This window comes from Elephas maximus, chromosome 4 (genome assembly GCF_024166365.1).
Source record: "Elephas maximus indicus isolate mEleMax1 chromosome 4, mEleMax1 primary haplotype, whole genome shotgun sequence".
Taxonomy (NCBI): Eukaryota; Metazoa; Chordata; class Mammalia; order Proboscidea; family Elephantidae; genus Elephas; species Elephas maximus.
Genome location: NC_064822.1, coordinates 148,178,853 through 148,200,541, shown reverse-complemented (window position 1 = coordinate 148,200,541; position 21,689 = coordinate 148,178,853). Strand labels below are relative to the sequence as shown.

General features: G+C 32.5%; 1 protein-coding gene across 7 annotated transcripts in view; it reads right to left on the bottom strand.

Moving 5' to 3' along the window:
• LRRIQ1 (leucine rich repeats and IQ motif containing 1) overlaps positions 1 to 21,689 on the bottom strand; it is a 241,319-nt gene that overhangs the window by 156,313 nt on the left and 63,317 nt on the right. For all 7 annotated transcript variants that reach the window (XM_049883982.1, XM_049883981.1, XM_049883984.1 and 4 more), the window contains exons 12-15: positions 12,877 to 13,070; positions 12,213 to 12,340; positions 7,313 to 7,386; positions 4,832 to 4,925 (exon numbers count right to left, since the gene is read on the bottom strand). In XM_049883982.1, the coding sequence (XP_049739939.1) occupies positions 4,832 to 4,925; positions 7,313 to 7,386; positions 12,213 to 12,340; positions 12,877 to 13,070 (490 nt within the window). The remainder of the gene's footprint in view (positions 1 to 4,831; positions 4,926 to 7,312; positions 7,387 to 12,212; positions 12,341 to 12,876; positions 13,071 to 21,689) is intronic.

The window sequence follows — 21,689 nt, the reverse complement described above, 5'->3', positions numbered from 1 at the left end:
ATAGAGAAACTAGCCTTCTATTCAGAAATAACTGAAGAAAAAATGAGTAAAATTTTTAACCAAATAAACTAATATAATCCTACCACTGCTGTTGAGTTTATTCCAACTCATAATGACCCTATAATAACGTTATATAATCCTAGAGACAAAAAATATAAGAATTTGCTTTCTTGGATTAATGGACAAAATGATTGTATTTTATCATCGAATACTGTGTTTTGGACATGGTTTATTGATATAGGTGATACTATCAAATGCAGTATTTTAGCTGTTAGAAATAATTCTAGAGAATAATGGCTTGAATTTTTACATTTGGTGTTACACTTATCACCTTATATGAAAAAAGTTCCCAGTTTATTTTAGTCGCAATGTTTTTCGACTTCTCTTGGATGTCAAAAATTTAGTTTGCTCAGGTCTCAGAAACCCTGGTGGCATAGTGATTAAGTGCTACAGCTGGTAACCAAAGGGTTGGCAGTTCGAATCCTCCATGCTCTCCTTGGAAACTCTATGGGGCAGTTCTACTCTGTCCTATAGGGTCGCTATGAGTCGGAATCAACTCAATGGCACTGGGTTTTTTTTTTAGGTCTTGAGGACTGTGACAATATCTTGAAATTTGGGATTTATATATAATTAATATCCAGATTGGAGTTAGTGTTTTATTTTAAACATTTTCTTCTTTAAAATTTTTGTTAAGGAACATCTATAAGACTTGCATAATAATACAGCAGTGCATGGATTGGCCTTAAGTTCAAAATGCAGACTTATAGAGTATATGATGAATATACTAGAAAGAGCTGTAACAGGTTGATTAATATTGGAAATGAAGTATATTAATACTGTGAGATATCAACATTAGTTTTTCCAGCTGGGCTCCTCCTACACAAGAACTGAATCAATATTTCATTTAACAAAAACTTCCTAGTGAATATTCTGTCACTTAAGAAGCCCAATTAATCATCAGTGCAACGAAACACATTCCCAAAGGAGATTTCAAACTGAGTCTTTGGATTAAGCTTTAAAAAGGGATTTTTTAGTCCATCAGTTTTGTCTGTGTTATCACTGGCTGGACATGAAAGTAAGAAGCCAAATGGGAAAATCTATAACTAATCCCTTTGTTGGCATCATGGGGTTATGCAAAGTTCATTGGACACACTGCTTAAAGTTTGAGTTGATGCTGTCTTTAACAAATCCATATTTTAGAGATCTCTAGATTTTAAACCCTTAGATGATAAATGAATCTCTTCTTAAAATTATGAAACCTGTACTTGGCCAATTGATCTAAGTGAAATTTGATAGGTAAAATTTTCAAGTTGGTATTATTCTAGTTCACAAAAGTTCATTTAGACATTGAAATTACGATAGCCAAATAACTGTACATATATATAAGTACTACCTATTTTTTTATTATCAAATATTTCTGATTAATTTTTTTATTTCTAAAGTATGTACACTTTTTAAATGCAGTAAAATGTAAATTCTTACCTTTGTGTACTTATAAGGGCTCTAAGTCAAAATATTTTACCACAAGCATATTTTATTCACTAGAACAAGTGTTTATGCTCCATACAATCAAAATAATAAAAAATAAATAAATTTTAAGATCATTTGGGACATTATGCTTATATCATGTTGTTACAACTGGCCAATGTGGCAGCAGTTCAGATCGAAGCTGGGGGTACACCAGGACAGCAATTGAATTCTTTTCTTACATGTCAAGACACCTAATAAATAAACCATGGCCTCTGAGGAGACTGATCTATAATTAGCTCAACACATATTTTATTTGTCATCATAAATTTGGCCTATATAGTTGCTTGCAAAAATAAAGATAATATGTTTAAAAACAATTGTCAGGTATTTTCATTATAAATATCACCTGGCAAGCTATGCTTTTTATACCTAATTACACATTTTGTATAGAAATTCTCATGCTAAGATCTGGCTCCTACAAATAAGGGCCCCAAACTTGGGAATTAACACTTTAAATCTAAATGCAGGAGAAGCACAGCACCAGAACTTGAGCTAATGCAGCTGGATAGGAACCTTGGCTGCTTTGTATTCAATGGAAGGAGTGCTTCATTACAGTTGGTGAGAGGTTTAGAAATACATTTAGGTGACCTTTTCACACACACAAAAATTCTATAAATAGTTGAAGTTTCTGTCTCCTTTATGATTTGACATGAACTAATAGTAGATATTTCCTATAGTGATTTCTTCTAGAAGACCAGTTTCTTAGGAAAGTTGGAGAATCTGACACACTATGGTTCCTTAAAAGTCAAAGTATTACAGGTTTGGAACTCCTGATATTGATAATTAATGTGAATCGGCAATAGTACTAAGTGTCGATTTACACAGAATAGCATTTTTAATCATTAAGGTGAAATTAAATAAATTCAGTAGCAATTCAATGTTGTCTTTTTTTCACTGTCTGATGAAATTGATAAGGCTTGCTGATTTGATTTGAACTTTGAGGATCCTTAGGTTAAAGTCGATTCTCCTACCTGGATTTTCTTAAGTATTTGCTTTCCCTATAGCAAGCTTGTTGCCAGACTCTTTTCTAAACTAAACCATCAGCCCTGTCCATTCTTGCCTTGCTGTGTCTTGATGTATCCATGACCTGACATGTCACAAATGTCAAATGTGCCATAAATCTTCATGTTAAGCTATCTCACAAATGTGCACTGCTGGGCATAAAAAAGACAAGAATATATGTCACAGTCATCAACAATGCTAGAAAAGTCCAAACTGGATATATGAAAATTATTTCACTATTCTGGGATGTAATTCACCTGGGCCTGAATATATGAGTAATGATTTGAGCAAGTCTGAGACAAAATTATCTGAGGCCAGGGATAAAAAATAGTAGAAAGCAACAGGCAGAAAAATTTCAGAGCCCTTATAGGACTAAGAATAGTTCCTACCAACCAGAGATGAAAGGGCACGTAATAAAGGAGGCACTGGGGAGAACATCCAGAGAGTTGCCACCATCTTAAACAAAAAAAAAAACCAAACCCAGTGCCGCCGAGTTGATTCCAACTCATAGCAACCCTATAGGACAGAGTAGCACTGCCCCATAGAGTTTCCAAGGAGCGCCTGGTGGATTCAAACTGCCGACCTTTTGATTAGCAGCTGTAGCATTTAACCACTATGCCACCAGGGTTTTCACTGCCATCTTAGTGGTGGGGCTAAATTAGTATAAGTCTAAAGGTTTCTCTGGTATATTCCTAACTGAGCTAAAATGCTTAAAAGCCTTGAAAGGACCCAACTAATTCCAAGTAACTTAGCTGCCTCATGCCAGAAGAAATGGAATTCAACCAATGAAGCAATCACAATGTATAATCCAAAACGTCCAGAGTACAATCAAAATTGACCAGGCATGCAAAGAAGCAGGGAGATAAGAACTAGAACCAGGAGAAAATGATAATCAACAGAAATAGACACGTAAATTATAGAAACGTTAGACAAGGATGTTAAAACAGCCAGGAAAAATGTTCTCAATATGTTCAAGTAGTTTCAGGAAAACAAATTACAGATAAAAAAAATAGAATATCTGAAATTAAAAAAAGAAAATACTCCAGGTGAGATTAATAGCAGAGAAGGTAATTATGAAAGAGTAACAGAGAGCCTGAAGACATAGCTAAAGAAACTATTCAGAGTAAAGGACAGATTTTTTAAAAAGGTGATAGACGAAAGAACAGAACAGCAGCAACTAGTGGGACAGTATCTCGGGGTCTAATGCTGATATAATTGGAGTCCTGGAAGGAGAAAATAGGTAGGGAAGAATCAGGAAAAAAAATTTGAAAAAACACAAAGGTCAAATTTTTAAACCTTATGAAAATTCTAAATCCACATATCTAAGAGGTTCAATAAATCTTAAGCATAGTAAACCTAAAGAAAACTAAAACCAAGGACATCATAATCGAATTGCTGAAAAGTAGTGATTAAGAGGAAAATGTCAAAAGGTATCTAGAGACAAAAACAAAGAATTCAAGTTGACTTCTTGTCAGAAACTATGAAATTTGTAAGACAGTGGAAAATATTTCTAAAGTGCTGAGACAGAGGACTGACTGCAAAGGGGCACGAGGAGACTTATTGGGGTAATACAAATTTGCAGTATTTTGTGGTGGTTTTTGCACAACTGCTATTTTGTCAAAATTTGTTATATTGTGCGCAATTGATGAAGTTTAAAAGGCTGATTATAAAAACAAACGCTGGCCAAATTGGAAGAAACGGTGTTTGCATAATATGACAGATAAAAAAAAAATTTTTTTTTTTTTTTAGAAACCTTTTTTTTCCCCCTAAGAAGAAAATCAATTTAAAAATTACTGACTCTTTTTCTTGGTTTATATCTAGGTACTACAGTATTCCAAAGAGAGGTATGAATTCACATACACTTATAATACATTCTTTTTAATAGACACTAACTTTCTCTTTTAATAAAACAAAACAAAAACATTATTGCCAGAAAGGAAATTTTTATTTCAGCTGACATATAAAAAGTAATTCTCAACCAATACTTTTTTTGTTCTGTAAATGCAATACTTAAATTCATATCACCTTTAATATGTCATACAGTCAATGATTTGTCATATATAGTCTTATAGTCAATGGTTTGGGTCACAATTATAGTTTCAAATTTGCTTTAGTTTATACATGTATAAGAAAATTACTTTAGACTGCAGTTTTTTAAAAAATATTTTTAAAAAGCTTTAAATAAAATACAGCAATTAGATTTCCTAACTAATTAGTGTATGTAGAGTCATTTTCATCAAATAGCGTTTTCTGCAACTACAATAAAGGATGTACACAGGGTGCAATAATGCTTCTTTACCTCCAATTTATTTCTTGAAGAAGTGGGTTTCCAATGAGAGACAATTCACGGAGAGAAAAGCAAGCATCAAACCACCTAATGATGCTTGTAAGATCTAAAAAAAAAAAAAAAAATGAAAATCATTATGGAATGTATCACAAATAAATTTTTAAAAAATTATAAATCAATGATTATTTTATTATTAGCTATTAAAGAAAATCAATATGAATATTTTTCTGCAGAATACTATGTTTTTTTTCAAAGGAGACTGTATTGAGTTAATGAGGAGAACTGGTGGCACGGTGGTTAAAGCGCTCAGCTACTAACCAAAAGGTTCAAACCTACCAGCCACTACATGGGAGAAAGATGTGGCATTCTGCTTCTGTAAAGATTTACAGCCTTGGGAACACTATGCAGCAATTCTACTCCGTCCTATAGGATTGCTATGAGTTGGAATTAACTTGGCAGCACTGAATTTGGTTTTTGGTGGGTACTGAGTTAAAAACATACTCTCTAGTCAGAACACCTGTTTCTACAATTTAGTAGCTATGTGAACTTATGCATATCATATAACTGCTTTAAAATTGTTTTATAACTACCCCACTGAGTCAAGATAAGTTGAGGTAATGTAAGTAAAGGGCTTAGAATAGTTCTTGGAAGACTGTAAGCATGAAATCTGAAGAAGTGTAATCTAAAGTAAAAGGAAAAACAGTAAAATTGAACATATACCTAAGTAGAATTACATGCAACTATTGTCTTATCAAGGAGCCCTGGTGGTGTAACGGTTAATCCCTCAGCTGCTAACTGGATGGCTGGTGGTTTGAACCTACCCAGCAGCTCCATGAGAGAAAGACCCAGCTATCTACCCCTATAAAGATTAAAGCAAACCAAAAACCAAACCTGTTGCTGTTTAGTCAGTTCTGACTCATAGCGACCCTATAGGCAGAGTTGAATTGCTCCATAGGATTTTCAAGGCTGTAAATATTTACAGAGGCAGACTGCCACATATTTCTCCTGTGGAAAGGCTAGTGGGTTTGAACGGCTGAACTTTTTGTTAGCAGCCAAGCACTTAACCACTGTGCCAAAAGATTATAGCTAGAAAACCATATGGGGCAGGTCTACTCTGTAACATGGGGTTGCTATGAGTTGAAATAGACTCGACAGCACTTAACAGCATTATCTTTTCAAAAATTAAAAAAAAAAAAAAAACAGTAGGTAAACCTATGGTTCACAACAGAGTAGTTTTTACTAGAAATGCTCACACAGAAAACCTCCATAAAACTGGACAATATATATGATGCACCTGTTTCAAGCAATGAATATCAGGAAATGCAGGCCTTGCTCTGAGAGAAGGGAAGCACAAAGTGATTCATGCAAAACATATAAAGAACTACTACAGATCAATAAGAAAAAATAATCGATTTCTAAAACAGAGAATTTTTAAGTATATACTACAAAAGGATACTACAAAAACAGGTACTACAAAAGGAAATACATAAATCGCCAATAAGCGTATGTAAAGATGGTCAACATCATTATTTATTAGTGAAATGCAAATTAAAACCACAGTAAGATATCACCTAGAACAGAGCAAGGAGAACTCTGAAACATTGTTGCTGGCAGTGAAAAAACATTACAACTATGTTGGAAAACAGTTTGTCAATTTCTTATGAAATTAAACTTACACCTATTCTCTTTTATCCAGCAATTATCTTCTTACATACTCACTCAAGACAGAAAAAAAAAAAAATGCTCACAAAAAGGTTAGTACAAAATTTTCCATAGGAACATCATATTTATAGTAGCCCCAAACTACAAACAACCAAAATATGCATGAACAGGAGAGTAGCAAACAAATTGTGGTATACTTATACAATGGATTACTTTTCAGCAATAAAAAAGGAAGGACCTATTAATGTAAATAACATGCAGGAATCTCACATGAATGCTGAGCAAAGAAAGCTATAGGCAAAAGAGCTATGGCTAAAAAAAAAAAAAATTTTTTTTTTTTTATGTCTAGATATCGTTAACATAAAAAATGTGATCTATGGTGACAAATTCAAAATTGTGGTTGACTCTATGAGGAGACTAACAGGGAAGGGGGTGGGGGACTTTTGGGGGGGGATAAAAATACGTTTAGTGAACCAAATCAATTCATTTATTATTTAATTTAATAAACTTTTAATAGGCATCTATAGCTGTTAGGAGTCAATAAGCTTGAAGAGTTTGTTTACTCATCTTCATCGGGCTATTTATTTAATACATAAAAGATATATGGATTTTATATAAAAATATAATTGCCCAGGCCTACCAGAAAGATATGGAAGTAAATAATTTTAAAAGTGGAAAAAACTTTTGAATTATTTCAGCATACCTATCATACAGATTTATTATTTGTAAATGTCATTTACTCATCTATGAATTTAAAATAAATCTTTACCATATTTGGAACAAAAATTCAAAAGTCTATTATTTTTTTAAAAGATATTGTTCTAAACTTACCAGAAAGACAATTGTTGCTGACATCCAGTTTTTCCAAAGAAATAAAATGAGAAAGTGGTATAATTTCTGTTAAACTTAAAACAAAAACATAAAAGGCATAAAACAATTAACATGTAATGTCTTCAATATTATCAGTGTACCGATACAATATTATTAATAGTACTTACTGAAAATGCAGTAACTATATGAATCTGTAATATTTATTCTATAGTAGAAGATGCCTATTCATTTTTAAGGAGTAATTATCACAGAATGGCGAGTTTCAATAATAAATGTCATAAGTGTATATTTGTTATTTAAATAAAGTAAGCATTCATTTTTGTCATTGTTTTGTTTTTTGAAAGGCCAAATTTACAGAGAAACTATTATTTCTATATTTTCTTCCTGGCTCAATTACATAGTCTAATCCTTTAAGGTAAAACACACACACACACCACACACAATTCACTTATTTTAACTTTTTGACAGTACAACTGATTAGAGACTTTAGTTTCTTTCTTAATTAAAAACTGTTTTGTTTACTATATTGAAAGCATTTTAAGTGCTGGAAGTATTCAAAGTTACACTGGAGGCATTTCTAAATTCGAAATATGTTCAATATATAAACAATGACTCCAAAGAACCTAATCACAGAAAATGTTTTACACGATAAAAGACTTAAATTTTGTATAAGTATATAAAAAAAAAAAACTTTTTTTTTTTTATATTTAAAAATTGGTGTCCTTATTCTACTATGCACATATTTAAATAATAATAATAATGAAATTTCCTCCACTTTCAAGAGTTTCTATCATTTCCTAAGTTATAAGTTATCATTAGGAACCCACATGCAAGAAAAAAAAGCATAAGCAGTATTCAAAATATTCACATCATTGGAAATGAAGTACAAAATTGTTTTAGTTTTATTTGCATTTCCAACTTCTGTGACAAGTCTATTTAGAAATTAAAACTAAGCCAGGTGATATAAATCTTTAAATGAGACAAAAATTCCTTTGCATAAAAAATATTCCTACCACAATTACAAAAGTCTCCTGAATTAATATTCTCTGTAAATATTAGAACCCCATCTGTTCAAAATAGAGGCTAAAGCAGTATCTTTGGTATAAAAAGAGAAGTAATCATTTATCTCCACTTCTTTCCCTTTCCTGCTTTTTATACTGTCTCCCCGGCTCTCATGGCAGAATTTCTACCAACTCCCTGCAATCAAAAGAAAAAAAAAAACTACTATTATTCTAAAGTCAGAACCCTACAGCCTACACAGGAACATTATGACTGGAGACCTCATAGGGTATGGCACAAAACTAGCCCTTGTATGGGCCTTGACTTGTCTCTCGTTCTGTCCTGTTCTACATTAGCAGACAGACAGAAGATACCACTAAAAAAAAAAAAAGACTAAATAATAAGGCTGGAAGAAGATCCCTCTAAATGTAACCAATCCTAAGTACAACATTACTATCATATGAAACCTATATAATGCTATTTCTTAAAAACTGTTTCCGGGGGGGAAAAATCTAATATGAGAAAAAGCAATAAAATGCTGGTCATTCATTTGTAGTTCATAATTTTTATATACACTGCTTAATAGTAAAATTTGCCTAAATGCCCCCCGGCCCTCAAAAAGAAGAAAAAAGAAAAGAATGAATGATAACAACAACAAAATAAACTTTAAAACTTGATCAATATGCAATTAACGGACTAAAGTCCTAATTTCATGACATTTGTAATTTAGGCACATTTTGGATTATTATAAGTAATAAAGTTAACTTCTTCAAGTAAAAATATAATTCTAATAAATGTGGTTGGAGAAAATTCTTATTTCTGTTGTATCTTTAGTATCTTTCTAATATCAAATGTTTGCCATTCCACTAAAAGAATTTTCAAAGGATAACAATATATTATAGCCTTCAAAATAGTTTCTCTCTTCTTCAGACTATCTCGTGTTTTTAAACCAATAAATTAGATGGTGATATGTAGGTTACATGGAGACATTAAATGGAAATAACCAATGAAGTTTTAGAATTAAAAATCAATAGTAAGTCTCTTTGCAAAAATCAATCCAAGCAAAAAAATTCTGGTTTGGCCAAGTATTTTTGTAAAACTGAAATTTTGTCTCTTCAGTTATCCATGTTTTTAGAATCACATCTTTTTTCTTTTTTTGAAGCTTTAATCAAGCAACTGGTTATTCGTCTGCCTTCATGACTACTCATTAGAATGCTGGAAACCTAATAGTAGAATCTAAAAAAAAAAAACTATAACTTTTCCTTTTACTGACATTCTGTGTATATTTTCTCCAAGAAAATTCAAACCAGAAAGACAAAGGACATTAGTGAAAACCTAATACCATTTGACCTTGTCACATTAGCCCTGGGCATAAAAAAGATATAAATTTCAAAGACGACAAAAAGCAAAAGATTTGTACAATGAGCAGCCATTGGTAATAGTTTCCACTTTCTGCTCCTATTTAGAGTCTCACTGGAAGTAGAAAGGCTTATGAAGCTGGAGAGTTGTCCAGTTAGAACTCCTCTGAGTCAAACTTAAAACAGTCACATATTTTAATGAAAATTAAAACAGAAGTCAGGATGAAACAAGTATTTCAAATAATATGTACTAAATATCATTCCTTTTATGAATTTTACTTGTTGGAACAAAGTCATATGGACACAATCTCTTCCTTGTGATGAAAATATTATCAAAAATTAAAAGAAATATATATGTAATTTGTCATACCAAACACTGCCAACTAAAACACATTTAAAGAATTCTTGTCATGTTTACAATACCGTATATAGTGAAACATATTTTATTTTTGGGCCATCATCAAAATCCCATAGAGTCTATGAGGTAGGTATTATTACCCCTTTGCATGAGAGAAAATTAAGGCTCAGATAGTGAGAAGATCAACTAACCAATAAATTGTGTACCTAAAACTCTAACCCAAATCTGCTGACTTTGAGTTTTATCAAAGTCCAAATGGGATATGGTTCTGAAAAAGCCAATGCGTAAGTAAAAGCATAACGTAAGATGAATAAACTCTGTTAATGGCATTAAGATTGAAGATGATTTTTACACTATGGCTTTAAGAAATTACGTAATTACCCCACTGTCCATTTCTATCACATTTCAACGATTCTCACAAGCCTTCTCCTTTCATCCTCTCAGAAAGGGGAGATTACATGTTGCAGACAGCTTTGGGACACCCACCAAGAACATATTCATATATAAGTGAAAGTATTATCGAAAGATTTAAAACAGTATATATTATAGAATAATTATACATTTTTTCTGTAGAAAAGCTTAAAAGATGAAGTACCTATATTGCTAAGAGCTCTTTGAGGGTAAGAATGTATATCACTCATTTTTGTATCCCCTAAAATAGTGCAGCACTATCTCAGTACTAGATGTTATAAAGCAAAACAAAATTATAAACAAAGGTCATTTGGATTAAGTATCGCAATTACTCCTATCAATTATAAAATAATTTTAATGCTCTAGTTAATATAATTCCTCATTATATTGGACTGATATGAGCAACAAGTCATATCAGATTAATAGAGCAAATAGCCTATCAATTAATTTTAATTTTTAAAAACAGAATGTCTTTTAGGTGATTTAAATTGCCCAAAGAAATTAGAGACATTATTTTTTTTAAAAAAAAGTTCTTGATTTAAATATTTTCTAATCTCTTCAATAAATGTGGCTCATTAAATTTCACTAAGTTTAATTAATATGGTTGAAGAGCTCCTTCTATAATACAAATTATATAATTCAATAATTTAGTGATTTATTGTAGATGTCCAAAACACAGCTTTAGGCTTTTATTTTGAATTGTATTTCCAGCCTGGGAAATATCCTGAAAAGATCCACTGGATTTGTGGATGGCCCGAATTACTTAAACAGTGTTACCTGATGGAGCTGGCTCTGGGAATAAATGTTCTTTTAAATACACAAAAACTTCCATATTTTAGATATGATTAAAACAATTTAAGGCAATTTTTTCACACACATTCAGTTTTTTATTTTTCAAAGTTTAATAGGTGGAATTTAAATTATTTGGGACATGCATGCTTAAAGGATGGGCACAACTGTGACACAAGAGTTAATTTTATATATTTTTAGAATAAATACATATATATTAAAATTTGGTGCCCTTGTTCCTTATTTTATGAGGATTATAGAATTCAAACAAGCAATTTCTTACTAAAGGTGTTTCCTTTCCTATACTCCATGTGACTTTGATGAACAAATTAATCATATTAGGCTGAATAGGTCTCAATGAAATATTAAGCGGAGGGAGACACACACATATTGCGCTCCTGTTTTGGTTTTAGACAGTTATTCTCTGCAACAATCCAGATGTTTGGTGGTCTCAAATGGATCTTCTGTGGCAGTACCCATTTCAATTTAATGTTAAGGTATTTTTTTAAGTGTTACTTTATATCCTTTGGGAAATCAAATTTAAATCAATCTTAACAGTTACAAAAAGACATGCAAGTTGAGAGCAGCTTAAAAATCGCTCTTCCAGGACTTAATAAGTACCATTTGAGAGAATGAGACATCCTTCTGAATTAAATTAACTACCTCCTGTATTTTCCAAGGACTATATTCTTTACATATATAAACAAACCTACCCTACGCACTCTCTACAAGCATATCTTTGAAAAGAAACAAAATGAGGAGAATCAATTGACAACTAAAATTCCACTAATATTTTAGGGCACATCAATACACTCCTTGAAGTTTTAAAACTCTGTAAAGTTATTTTTATAACTGATGTACTAATTTATCATGATACACTTTTACTGGAAATAGCCAACAGATTTTCCAGTTGTTTACGAGCCTCACATTTTTATTTTATGCTACCATTCCCTGCGTTTATTGTTTAATCAAAGTATATTTTTACCTGTTTTGAGAGATAGTAAGATTTTGTAGTAAAGGCAGCCAATATGAAGAAAATGCTTCCACAGATGAAATGCTGTTATCATCCAAGTGCAATTCTCTGAGTAGAACATGATTCTTCAATGATGGAAGCTATATTTAAATTTGTTTCATTAGTTATATTAAACAAAATATTTCATCATTTAACCAAATAAAAAAATATAAAACCTACCAAAGCAAACAATAGATATTTTATGGTAAGCTTCATTATCACAAAGTATAACATAATGAGACTGTTTGTATGAATAAAATTTCTAATAATTAACTTCATAACATTTCAATTAGCTTTTTTATAAAAGATACTTCATGGCTAATTGTAATTAGAATTTCTTAATAGATAAATTTGGTCCCACTAATACACTGCAAAATAACTGAAATGCCATGATCTATTATATTTTAGTATTATGAAAATGCTCATGCTAGAGTAGATTCATTAACAAAACATTGTAACTGTGTTGAACATTTTTTTTAAATAGAGAAAAGTATGCAATAAAGTAAATTCTAAATGCAGCTGATGAACCAAAAAACATACCCCAGAAATTATTCAACATTGTTTTTAAAATGTGTGGTTAATATTTTATCAAAAGAAAAATATTAATCACAGAAATCAATTAATCCAAAGCAATTACCTCACTTAAGTAATTTCCGTGTAACTTCAAAACTTGGAGCAATCCACAATTTGCAATGTCCTGAACTTCAGTTAGATGATTATGTGAGCAATCCAGGTATATAATGGTAGGGGTATCAGAAAGACCTTTTGTACTAATTAACTGATTGTGGTCCAAAATTAGTTGCTGAAGATTTTTCAAAGATTCTAAGCCACCTGGAAGAAAAATTTGCAAGATGACTTGTATCACATTCTTTCAAACTCTAGAAGGAAGTTTCCATTTTTCTCTCCTAAGTTGTTACATTTATGTATTTCCCAATATTTACAATTAAAAATGAAGACGTAGCCCAAATTCCTGATGAAATTTATCTCATAAAATATGCTACTATTTAAACTTGCATCTGTGGTATATATTTTTGAATGATATAATAATATATAAATTGAAAAGACAACAATACACTAAAAGGCATATATTGGACACTGAATGTTTCAGTTTGCAAATGACAATAGAACAGAGAGAGAAAGGATTGTTTTTAAAAAAAGTTTTCAATTCAGTTTCAGGGCCTTTGAATTTTGAATCCTTGCTTAGAGTTGGATGTGTAACATAGGAATGTCATTTTACTACCAATGAAATCTCTACCTTAGATTCCCCAAAGAAGTACAACCATATTAGAGCAATGACATATTAGCATATTCTTCAGGTATTTCAAGATGATCATGAGTGGCTGCCTTTTTGCCCATATAAACTTTAAAATCAATGTGATGCTATATGAAGAATATTAATGGAATTTTAGAATCTATAGCCAAGTGGTCATAAAAGAGAAACCGAGAAAGTTGTTTCAATAAGCCATCAGAAGTTAGCATTGGAAATAGATGATGAAGAAATCCATAAAAGTTTATGGACCATACTAAAAATCTAGTTTGGATATAGGGCTATATATGTTATTTACAGGTACCATTCTATTGTATGGATAAGCAAATTCTAGAAACTGGAAATAAAGTTTGAGGTCTAGAGTAAGCACTGGTAAGCAGGATGTCTTCAGTGAGGATTGTATACATGGGGGTCATTGACGTTAAATCTTGAAGAATCTAGCTTTCTCCTGATTATCTTGTCAAACTCCCACAAATATCTTCTCAATTAAATGTTCAAATAGATGAGTTATTTTACCAAAAAAAAAGTTATTTGATAATAAATTGATATAGATAATCCTTAAAATAAATAAAACTATGTTAAAATTAATGTTTAGAATTTGTTAATAATTTCATCCTGGAAATTATTAACCCAAGATTTATTCTTTTGAATACATACTGTGATTTACAAAAAGAAAAGCAGAAAGTTGGCTTGTATTATAGATGAAGAAATAAAGGAAAGAATCAAGTAATATTACCAAGATCTCATAGGAAAATTTAATTCTGGACCATATTTTAAAAATCCAGATAATATTATAGTTAGGGTTATCAGTATACTGTAAAAATATACCATAGAGACACATTTTAAGAAAATTATATTTAAAAAATGCTGGATCTCTGATAATTCAAGTCAAATAAAGTAAGTTATGTTATCGATGATTATTTCTCATAAAAAGAATGTTTTTATGTTAAAAAGTATTTTTCTTATAACGAGAAATTATATGATATCAAAGAGAAGTAGGAAAATGCTTCACAGACCTATAGAAGAAAAGAGAAACTGAAATCCAAATTCAGGCAGTAATCTTCTATTTTTAAGCTTTTACCTAGGATAAATGTATTGGTATTTTCCTATATAAAATAGCCATTATGACAGAGAAAATCAACAACCGGTATTATCAGGGAAAAAATGTTTGCCTTATCTAATTTTGGACTAAGTAAAAATAATAACAGATCAATTGTGTATTGCCAACTTCAATGAATTAGAAATACTATATTATGTAATAACAATAAATACATTTTAGCTACAAAGTAATTTAAAGTCTGCAGAAATAGAAAGTACTTCAGAATTTAGTAGACCTTAAGATTGTATCTGAAAAATATCAATTAACTCACTAAAGGAGATAAAGGGCATTCCAGGTAGAAGGAAATACTTATTAATATAAATTAGTAGTTGTTTAAAAATAAAACCTTTTTAAATATTAAAATGTCTTATGCCATCTACTTTCATAGGTTTAATATTTTAAAAAGCCATGCATATTGCTTTTAAGCTTTTCAGGGCTAATCTGCAATACAATTTTCTATTAACTCGTTTAGAATGGGGGGAGGAATTCATTTGCAAAATTTTTCAAGAATCACTCAAGAAGAGAACCAAAAATGAAACATTAGGTTACACATTGAGGAAAAGTACAGGATTTGGCAGAGGAGGCTGAAGTAGAACAGCAGATAAAGCCGGAGAATAATGGGGAGAGAATTACACTACGAGCGGAAAGGGCAAAGAAAATTCTGACACTAAGTAAGTAAAAAATAAAAAAAGTAAGTACTCGGTATGAATAAAAATAAAATACATAAACTTTAAAGTATAAAAGTCATTATTGTTTACATTAAATTATATATGGTCAACAGTGCCAAGTAGAGTTGCCAAAGGAATAGCCAAAGGAATTTCTAAAGGTCAGCGCTTTAGAAATGATGAAGCAATTGATTTTTTCACGGAAAAGTCAGAGGAGTAATCAGAGTAGAAGCCACAGTGCAGTGGAAGCAGAGACGATGACTGCTAACTACTTTTCAGATTACTGATGAAGAAAAGATCCACCAAAATCTCTAAAATGGCATACAAGATCATGTATGTTACCTACTTCTCATTACCTCTCTGCACTCATTCCCTACTACTGACCCCTTTCCTCCATCCGTTCTGACATGCTGGCCTCCTGGCTGTTGCTAGAACATGGTAGACATACTTCCATCTGAGGATTGTATTTGTTAGAACCAACTATCAGTGTGAAACATATTAGACTAGGAAGAATTAAATAAAACTAGTTAGCTAATTTCATATTTTAAAAGACATATGATTTTCAATCAATCTACAGAGAAGGTAGGATTAGTCTGTTCAATAATCTGTTAGAGTGAATCAATCTCATGGAATAACCATGCTTTGAAGCCTCAGAGTACAGAGGGATGTTTGACCAAACATTTCTACTTGTAGGAATCCATTGTACAGTAATACCCACCCAACTATAACACTGTTCCTTGCTGTATTATTTAAAATACAAAGAAATGGAAACAAGTTAAATGCCTACCAATAAGGGAATAAACTATGAAGTAACCGTAAAATAAATATGGCAGTCAAGCACAAACCATATTGCAACCTAAGGACCATTGGTATACTTAAATCTAAATCTACACATCTATATTTGTATTGCACAGAACAAGGTCTGGAATGATCCATAAGCACTGTTAACACCAGTTACCCCTGCAAAATAAGAGAGGAGTGGTAAGCAGACAGATACATTTTCACTGTTTATACTGTAAACTTCTCTACTCTTTGAGTTTTTAAATATGAATGTACTCCATTGTAGTATTATATATATATATATACATATACATATATATATATTTGTTTTTGTTGTTGTTGTCAGGTGCCTTTGAGTTGATTCTGATTCACAGTGACCCCATGCATAACAGAACGAAACACTGCCCAGTCCTGTGCCACCCTCACAATCGTTGCCATGCTTAAGCCCGTTGTTGCAGCCACTGCATCAATCCATCCTGTCAAGGGTCTCCCTCTTTTTCACTGGTCTCCACTTTACCAAGGATGACGTCCTTCTCCAGGGATTGATCCCTCCTGACAACATGTCTAAAGTATGTGAGATGTAGTACACCGTCTTTGCTTCTAAGGAGCATTCTGGTTGTACTTCTTCCAAGACAGATTTGTTCATTCTTTTGGCAGTTCATGGTATATTCAATATTCTTCTGCAACACCACAATTCAAAGGCATCAATTCTTCTTCAGCCATCCTTATTCATTGTACAGATTTTGCACATATATATATTTGCACTGGGTTTTTTTGGAAAAAAAAATATTGAAGAGAACTCTTATTCTCTATCCATTCCTGACGAACAAGAAAAAAAGGGGAGAGAACTGAGGTATTGAAAAGTAAAGAAAAACATGATGATATTATCCATCATTTTACCAGTTATTGTTGAATTCTATTCTGAATCATGTTTTGTTTCTGGTTTTTAGGTGTTGTTGAGTCAGTTCCAAATCATAGCAACCCTGTGTACAACAGAAGCAAACACTGCCTGGTCCTACGCCATCCTCACAATCTTTGCTATGCTTCAGTTCATTGTTGTAGCCACAGTGTCAACACATCTTGTTGAGGGTCTTCCTCTTTTTTACTGACCTTCTACCTTATCAACCATGATGTCTTTCTCCAAGGACTGTTCTGTCCTGATAACATGTCCAAAGTATGTGAGATGAAGTCTCACCATCCTCGCTTCCAAGGAGCATTCTGGTTGTACTTCTTCTAAGACAGATTTGTTAATTCTTTTGGCAGTCCATGGTATATTCAATATTCTTTGCCAACATCACAATTCAAAGGCATCAATTCTTCTTCAGTCTTCCTTATTCACTGTCCAGCTTTCACATGCATATGAGGTGATTGAAAATATCTTGGCTTGGGTTAGGGCACCTGAGTCCTCAAAGTGACATCTTTGCTTTGAAACACTTTAAACAGTCTTTTGCAGCAGATTTGTCCAATGCAATACATTCTTTGATTTCTTGACTGCTGCTTCCATGGGCAATGATTGTGGATGGAAGTAAAATGAAATCCTTGACAACTTCAATCTTTTCTCCATTTACCATAATGTTGCTTGTTGGTCCAGATGTGAGAATTTTTGTTTTCTTTATTTTGATGTGTAATCCATACTGAAGGTTGTAGTCTTTGATTTTATCAGTAAGAGCTTTATGTTCTCTCTGCTTTCAGCAATCAAGGTTGTGTCATCTGCATATTGAAGGTTGTTAATGAGTTTTCCTCCAATCCTGATGCTGGGTTCTTCTTCATATAGTTCAGTTTCTGGGATTATTAGCTCAGCATACAGATTGAATAAGTATGGTGAAAGGATACAGCCCAGACACACACCTTTTCTGATTTTAAACCATGCAGTATCCACTTGTTCTGTTCCAATGACTATCTCTTGGTCTATGTACAGGTTCCTCAGGAGCACGATTATGTGTTCTGGAATTCTCATTCTTTGCAATGTTATCCATAGTTTATTATGACTCACACAGTCCAATGTCTTTGCATAGTCAAAAAACACAGGTAAACATCTCTGGTATGTTCTGCTTTCAGCCAAGATTCATCTGACATCAGCAATGATAACCCTTGGTCCATGTCCTCTTCTGAATCTGGCTTGAATTTCTGGTGGTTCCCTATTGACATATCGCTGCAACCATTTTTGAATTACCTTTAGTCAAATCTTACTTGCATGTGATATTAATGCTACTGTTTGATACTTACCACATTCTTTGGATCATCTTTCTTTGGAATGGGCACAAATATGGATCTCTTCCAGTTAGTTGGCCAGGTAGCTGTCTTCAAAATTCCTTGGTATAGACAAGTGAGCACCTCCAGTGCTGTATCTGTTGAAACATCTCAACTGGTGTTCTATCAATTCCTGGAAGCCTTGTTTTTTGCCAATGGATTCGCTGCAACTCAGAATTCTTCCTTCAGTACCATTGGTTCTTGACCATATGCTGCCTCATGAAGTATCTGAATGTTGACCAAATCTTTGTGGTGTAGTGACTCTATGTATTACTTTCATTTTCTTTAGATGCTTCCTGCATCGTTCAATATTTTGCCCATAGAATCCTTCAATATTGCAACTCAAGGCTCAATTTTTTTCTTCAGTTCTTTCAGTTTGAGAAATGCTGAGCTGGTTCTTCCCTTTTGGCTTTCTAACTCCATGTCTTTGCACATTTCATTATAATACTTTACTTTGTCTTTTCAAACTGCCCTTTGAAATCTTCAGTTCAGCTCTTTTACTTCATTTTTTTCTATTTGCTTTAGGTGCTCTATGTTCGAGAGCAAGTTTCAGAGTCTCTTCTGACATTCATTTTGGTCTTTTCTTTCTTTCCTGTATTTTTAATGACCTTTTGCTTTCTTAATATATGATGTCCTTGATTTCATCCCACAAATCTTCTGGTCTTCAGTCATTCCTGTTCCAAGCACCAAACCTATTCTAGAAATGATCTCTAAATTCAAGTGGGATATACTCAAGGTTGTGCTTTGGCTCTAGTAGACTTGTTTTATTTTTCTTTGGCTTCAATTTGAACTTGCATATGAGCAATTGTTGGTCTGTTTCACAGTCAGCCCCTGGCCTTGTTGTGACTGATGGTATTGAGCTTTTCCATCATCCCTTTCCACAGATGTAGTCGATTTGATTCCTATGTTTTCCATCCGGTGAGGTCAATGTGTATAGTCACCTTTTATGTTGTTGAAAAAAGGTTATTTGCCATGAGTAAGTCATTGGCCTTGCAAAATTCTATTATGTGATCTCTGACATCACTTCCATCACCAAGGCCATATTTTTCCAACTACCAATCCTTCTTCTTTTTTCCAACTTTGGCATTCCAATCTCCAGCAATTATCGATGCATCTTGATGCCATGCTTGATCAACTTCAGACTGCACAATTTGTTAAAAATCTTCAATTTCCTCACTTTTGGCATGGTTGGCATGTATATTTGAAAAATAATTGTATTAACTGGTCTTACTTGTAGGTACATAGATATTATCTTATCACTAACAAGGTTGTACTTTAGAGTAGATTTTGAGATGTTCTTTTTGACAGTGAATGTGATGCTATTTTTCTTCAATCTCTCATTCCTGAAATAGTAGACCATAGGATTGTCCAAATCAAAATGGCCAATACTAGTGCATTTTAGCTCATTAATGCCTAGGATATCAATCTTTATGCATTTCATTTTGTTTCTGATGAGTTAAATTTTCCTAGATTCATAGTTCATACATTTCATGCTCCAATTATTAATGGATGCTTGCAGCTGATTCTTCTCATCTTAAGTCATGCTCATGATGACCCTATATTTTTCAAAGTAGAACTTAGCTCCAAAGGGCTTTCAACAGCTGGTATTTTAAAAGTAGATCGCTTTGGCCCTTCTTCCAAGGCACCTCTGTGTAGACTCAAACCAACAAACTTTGGTTAGCAGCAGAGCATTTTAACCATTTGCACCATAAGAGTTTATTATAGCTAAAGTGGGAGAATGCTGTATGTAGACAAGAAGACATATATTTTAAATTTTAAAATAAATTATTCAAAGGAACTTCACCAAAATGGTAAATAGGAGATTTGGTATGATATCTAAAACACCAGTCAAAATATAACAGCAAGGGGGCACATGGATTTCAAAAATGCAAACTTTTTTCAAAACATATTTTGATGATATAATTTAAAAAATTAGACTAAAGAGAGAAAAAGGAAGTTATCTAAAAAATGTGTGGAACTGAGGCCTGTGAACAACCATGTGCAGGAGCTTGGAAGCAGATCCTTTAGCCTCATCGAGCCTTGAGAGGACAACAGTGCTGGCTGACAGTTTGAACGTAACTTCATGAGTGACCCTATGCCACTAAACCATTCCCAGATTCCTAACTCACAGAAAATGTGAGGTAATAAATGTTTATTTTTTAAATTGCTAGGTTTTGGGGATAGTTTTTTTTCAAAGCAATATATAACTAATTCAGTAAGCATTCTATTCTGAAGAAATCATAATTCCAGAAAGAAGAAAACATGTTCAGAATGCTTTGGGCTATAGAACATTTTAAAGAAGCTTAATACAACAGGAGGAGCCCTGGTGGTGCAGTGGTTAAGTGCTATATTTGCTAACCAAAAGGTCAGCAGTTTGAATCCACCAGCCACTACTTGGAAACCCTATGGGGCAGTTCTACTCTATCCTATAGATTTGCTATGAGTAAGAATTGATTCAACGACAATGTTTGTTTTTTTGTTTGTTAATACAACTGTTCAAAGACACTAACACAATGGAACTAGGTAAACAAATGGATGAAATAAATACCATATCAGAACTAATAAGTAATTTGGGAACAATATTGTACAGAATAGAGAGCTAAAGATTGAATTGCTCTCAAAGAGGAGATAGTCACATTTGATTAGAAAGTAAAGTAGAAGGAAAAAAAGATATAGATTAAATCTATTGATGAAACAATAACATGAAAGACAGACACAGACAACCAAAATATGGACCAACAATGAAAAATAGAAACAAATCTAAAAAGTTTTCAAATATATGAAAAGCAAAACTTTCCAGAAATGAAGTAATAACTAATTTTAGTTTGAAAAGGACATTAAGTTCAACGAAAAACTTATATAACTTGATTGACAATAAGATGTTTCTTGGTTAAGTTACCAGTGTAAGACAAGGAAAATATTATTGAGTTATCTAGTTAGATATCAGTCATGAGGAGACAAAAATGAAGTTGTTTTTGTTGTTAGATGCTGTCCATCAGGTTCTGACTCATACTGACCTTATGTATATCAGAATAAAACATTGCTCAGTCCTGCACCATCCTCACAATTGTTGCTATATTTGAGCATATTGTTGCAACCACCGTGTTAACCCATCTCATTGGGGGTTTCCCACAGCAACACACAATATAATACATACAACGGGGCAATTTCCAAAGTGTACAAAGTAAAAGAAATTTTAACTTAAAACTAGAACACACAGTTACATTCTTATTCAAATATAAAGGCAGCTGACAAGCATTTTCAAACACATAAGAATTCATAGAATATAGAATCCATTAGCAATCAGCAATTAGCCCATCTTTGAAAAACTATTTAAAATATATATATATATAAAGCTTAAAAAAAAAGGTAATGAACTACGTAATCCA